The sequence below is a fragment of the Dendroctonus ponderosae genome, unplaced genomic scaffold, assembly GCF_020466585.1.
Source record: "Dendroctonus ponderosae isolate FM_Combo_2020 unplaced genomic scaffold, Dpon_F_20191213v2 Dpon_F_20191213_7, whole genome shotgun sequence".
Lineage (NCBI taxonomy): Eukaryota > Metazoa > Arthropoda > Insecta > Coleoptera > Curculionidae > Dendroctonus > Dendroctonus ponderosae.
Genome location: NW_026018916.1, coordinates 9,247,069 through 9,252,060, shown reverse-complemented (window position 1 = coordinate 9,252,060; position 4,992 = coordinate 9,247,069). Strand labels below are relative to the sequence as shown.

The 4,992-nt window shown below is 31.5% G+C and overlaps 1 protein-coding gene across 3 annotated transcripts; it reads left to right on the top strand.

The window, feature by feature from the left end:
* The first annotated feature begins 6 nt into the window (after positions 1-6).
* On the top strand, positions 7-4,874 carry LOC109542811 (high affinity copper uptake protein 1). Of its 3 annotated transcripts, none has more exons than XM_019912200.2 (6): positions 7-343; positions 1,866-2,031; positions 2,141-2,268; positions 2,358-2,453; positions 2,809-2,838; positions 3,560-4,874. In XM_019912200.2, exons 2-6 carry the CDS (start codon positions 1,873-1,875, stop codon positions 3,759-3,761), a joined length of 615 nt encoding a protein of 204 aa, XP_019767759.1. In that variant the 5' UTR covers positions 7-343; positions 1,866-1,872; the 3' UTR covers positions 3,762-4,874. The 3 variants fall into 3 exon arrangements, with proteins under 3 accessions (XP_019767759.1, XP_019767761.1, XP_019767760.1); XM_019912201.2 differs by lacking the exon at positions 7-343 and adding an exon at positions 1,419-1,589; XM_019912202.2 differs by lacking the exon at positions 2,809-2,838.
* Positions 4,875-4,992: the final 118 nt, after the last annotated feature.

The following is a 4,992-nucleotide window of genomic DNA, read 5'->3' as shown; positions in this document are numbered from 1 at the left end:
TTCACTTCTCTGTCACTCCAATGTTATGACAGACTCGGCTGTGAACATTTTATTTAAACAATTATTTGCCTTCGGACTGGTAGCATGTGCGGTTTTGCCTTTGATAATTAGCGATTTCCATCTTATACTAACATTTTGAAATGAGAATATTTATTGTTTCCGTACTGTGCTATGAAGTAATTCAGTTTAATTGAAGGCCCCCCATTGCCAATATAGGAAGTACTTTTTTGTAATTAAAAGTGAAAGGTGAACTTTAAGCAAACTTAACATTCTTGTTACACTCGCAACCCAATTGCTGGTGCTCTGTGAACTAATACGGAACCGAATCTATAATATAAACCAGGTAAGCAGCAGCAGTAATTACATTTAGATGGATATAATTCATTCCCTGTAAATTCAATTTGCATACATTATTAACTGCTGTTTGTGCCACTGGCATTAATGATTCTTGCTTATATCCAACATATAATCCTGCTTCAAACCTTGCATTTCACTAATCTCCATATTGTTATGTAATTTTAACAAACTCTTGTTGAGTTACTTCATTGATGGTATTTGCTAAGTATATTTATAATACGACATTGCCCATTATCTATTTAATTGGAATTCCCAGCGAATATGTATCTTTCTGCTTGTTAACTTTCACAGTTTCCATATGTTTAAATATACATTTTGTATATATTGTTGTATTCATTTTCTTTTCTGAAACTATCTATCTCAACTCCACTTTTTAGTTGAATTTCTGGTATTAAAAGCGTCTTATTGCACAATAAGACCAACAAATTCAAACATCAGTTTGTTATTCACTCAGATAGTTTTTAAACAAATGTTTAAATACAGTACTCGCCGATTAAAAGAGTTTCCAAAATAGTTGCAGGTTTCACTATGTACATCAATTATTTCAGCAAACATGGTTTTACAGTATCGATTTTATATTTCACTTTGAACAAATGTTTTACGAATGAAAACGCCTCATTCCAAAGACTGTCTACTGACGTTCAAATTATTGCTCGTGTAAGTAATTGTTTGCAGAAACAAGTAACTTTGAATACAAAAAAAACACAAAATATTTTTTACACACTCAGTGTTTTGGGGTAATTTAAGGGTTTCCAATTTTATACTACTAGTAGTAGTGTACAGTCGGCTGGTTATTTAACGAATATGAGATTCTATTAACTTCAAATCTCATGAGCAAGTATTGTTCAGTAGTAGAGGCAAAAGATATTACTATAAACAAAATGCTGCTTATAAGTTTGTCGGGGTAAAATTAAAACCTTGTATTAATTCTGATCGTTCTATTAAATATATTGCCTAAAGCAGAAGTGATTGTATTCGATGTGTTAGTTATCAACCTCATTACTAGTCAATTTATCAAATTAATTGGCTATTCAGTTTAGTTACCCATTGTCCACTTGCAAAATTTCAGTCATTGTTGGGACCAACTTTCGATAACTTCGCGTGAACCATTTAAGTGATAAGATTGATCAAGAATTCGACCAGTGCATTGGCGTTGCCTCATACATTCATTAATTCAACGTCTGGTAGATATTTTCTGAACATCAGCAAAAAACTGGAAATTTATTTTCTAGGTAAATTTTAAATACGAATATCAGATAATTTTCTAGGTCTGTTGATTAGTAGGTGAATATATCGGATAGTTGCGGTTTTTTCATTATCTGGCTGTCCTGACAAACAACTTAATGTCTCAACCGAACATTTAATATCAGTAAAATGTGTAGGTATAGCACCAATAACGACTCTAAACTTGTTAATAGGACCTTTACGATTTTTTTGGATGCCGCTAATACGAACTAGTAAAACTAAGGCTTCCTGATAAACGAATGTTTAATTTTCATTGTTCGCAGGAACACAATGGCTCATCATCATATGCCTGAAGGACATGATATGATGGATCACCAGACTCATCAAATGCCAACAGATCATAGCATGCATAATGATCTGGGGCGAAGTGGTCACACTGGACATGGTATGGCTCATACTGGAGGCCACAGTATGGACATGAATATGTGGGTACGTGCTTAAATAAGATATTTTAAATTACGCAACAGTTTCATTATTTTTGTGTGCCGACAAATAAGAACTGAGACTTTAGTTATTTCTACGTTTTTTGTCTTTTCAGTTTCAATTTTCATCAAGTGCCACTGTTCTCTTTGAGCAATGGAGTTTTACTACGGTAGGCGGATTGATTGGATCTATGATTGGTATTTTTATCATGGCAGCTCTGTATGAAGGGTTGAAATATTACAGGTATGAATCTATTCTTTAGAGAATAATAGTATAATAATAAAAAATATCTATCCGTGAGTGATAGTTTAATTATTACGTTTTCTATTTAGGGAGTACTTGTTTTGGAAAACGTACAATGCATTGCAATACAGGGCAGTATCCTTGCCTGATAAAGCTGCTGTACCAGACGAACCCCAAGTAGTACAGTGAGTATAATTTTTTATTTATTGAAACTAAAAATTTATTAAAATTTGCATTTTAAGTGGAAAACCTGTTGGTTACATTTTCAGTTGAAATGTGCGATTGAAATTGCATGAAGTATTCTAAAAGTTATTTAAAAAGATTCTCAGTTTGATAATTTTTCTATTGTTTTGAAAAAACAACAAGAAACGTGTTGCTTTTTTTACCGTTCCCTGTACAAATCCGAGAGCATGCCCACATATTCCGGGACACCCTGTATAATATGTATATCTTGAATGCCATTAAAAATAATAATTTGCTTTTACGTACTCTCATTTTTAAACATTTTTTCATTTACTAACATTTTAATTCATTTCATAGTGTCGTTGGGGAGGTGGTTCATAAAAAACCGTAAGTTCAATCAAATACTTGATGTAATTTTAAAAAAAGTGCTTGGTGCTTTTAAAAACCTGTTGAATGTAGTGCCTTTGTGGGTGCTTTAAAGCTGTTTGAAAGCCTAAAGTTTTCATGTGCAACATGCAATTAGGTTCATGTATGAATGAAGGTGAATAATCAGCTTGTAATAAGTACCAACTTTAAAATGTTCTAAGTTATTTTGCAATTCAATTTTTATTCATACTCCATACATAAAAAACCTTTTCCAACCCAACTATGCAAAATTAGTTCTTAAAATTAAATGTACAGCAATATTATGTAAACTCTACTTCAAAATTTAAATAAACGTAGAAAAATATTATCATTCGTAGAACGTCCGTGCTTGGCACGTGGGCGAACGGTTATGACAACACTACAATTGAAAATATTAAGCAAAAGTTTTCTCATTAACGTTTAGATCTCACACTACTGGCTTCAAATATCTGAAAATTGAAGTCGATCATAGAGACACAGAAAATGAGGAATTTAACTCGATAATTAAATTGCTATTTCATTCATTTCCATATGAACGTAGTAGCGTGATGTTATCTGTATACTAATCAATTGGTGTATTGAATTAAGTAGAATCAATATAAATAGTTGACTAATGATAAGGTTGGAATCTGTTGGTTTAATAAAAAGCAGGTTCTTAGTAGTTTTATACCATTAAATATATAAATATATTTGAATATTTCAGGCCAACAATGTTGAGTAAAATCCACTTTTACCAGACATTCCTGCATATGGTTCAGATGATTCTCAGTTACTTTCTTATGCTGATATTCATGACGTACAACGTGTGGCTATGCATAGCAGTGGTTTTGGGCGCGGGAGTAGGATATTTCCTGTTTGGATGGAAAAAATCAGTTATTGTTGACGTCACGGAACATTGCCACTGACACAGGGTAGTTTTGACTAAGTAAAAATCTAATTAGGTGTGACGTAGTAAGATACTAAAATGACTCAAATATGCCACTGATTAAGGCACGTATGGACTATAAATCATGTTGATAAAACCGTAATATGTAGTCGAGCTTCATTGACTGAAGAAATATTTTTAGAACATTCATTCCAGCCATCGTTTGTTAATGCGTATGCATTAAGTATCTAAAACTACTCTACCAAATGATCTTCCAAAGACTAGTTTCATATGAAACTTATTAAAGGATATCTAAGTCACTTGACCAATTGATTATTTTATTGCAATACTTCGATAAAATAAATGACATTAATAATACAAAAATGAAGAGCTGTATTTTCGAATATCAATTTTAAATGTAGAATGGACTATAATTGGTTTTTATTATCTAGTGGAAAACTAATGACATTTGAAGAAAAACACTTGTGGTATAGAAATATAAATTGCTGCAAACCCAATTGGCTTCTGAGAATGTTATTCATTCTGTAACTGACATCAAACCACTTGTTATATAGTACACCTCAAACAATTCGGTACTTGTTTTGTGTGATAACTATTAATATTAATTGTTGTACTATGGAAAGAGTCACTATAAGGTAATTGCAAAACAATAAACATGCAGCCTTTTTAATTAAAATCGCCCATTTTTCCACATGCATCCTAATGATTGGTAATTTAACTGCGAATGTGATTGTTTCTAGCATAAGGTAATATTATTTTCAAACATTTTATAAATCATTTAAAATTATCATTTGATTAGAACTAAGAGCAAACAAACTATCATTTTTTTAATGACAGAAAAATTCTCGAATCAACATAATATTTGTCAAATAACTTCTAAATTATGCAATATTGTTTATACAAATTGTATGAAAACATTATTAGGAGCATAGAAATGGTTGTTTTGGATGCTTTTTTGACTTCTTAAAAGGGGATAAGTTGCTTTGGTGTATTTTCAGCCAGAACATACAAGGCATTTTTTACTATTATCTCCTTCTAAGAACAAAATAAAAATGACTTAAATTAGCAACTTTCAATTTTATTTATATGCATTGTTTACGGTTTAAAGTAAATAATAAAGATGTTTATTGTTTCTACTGCGTTTTTCCTACTCCATATTAAATTTCCCAAACGATGGGTTTTACCCAGTAAAATATAGATGTGATTTTGTAAATGGCTATCGGTTATTATACCAAATAAATCTCCCTACA

Bases quoted from the DNA above. Each gene is read 5' to 3' on its own strand.
- LOC109542811 (XM_019912200.2), top strand. From the start codon at position 1,873: ATGGCTCATCATCATATGCCTGAAGGACATGATATGATGGATCACCAG. The intron at 2,032-2,140 runs GTACGTGCTTAA...TTGTCTTTTCAG, and splicing joins GTATGGACATGAATATGTGG to TTTCAATTTTCATCAAGTGC. The intron at 2,269-2,357 runs GTATGAATCTAT...TTTTCTATTTAG, and splicing joins GAAGGGTTGAAATATTACAG to GGAGTACTTGTTTTGGAAAA.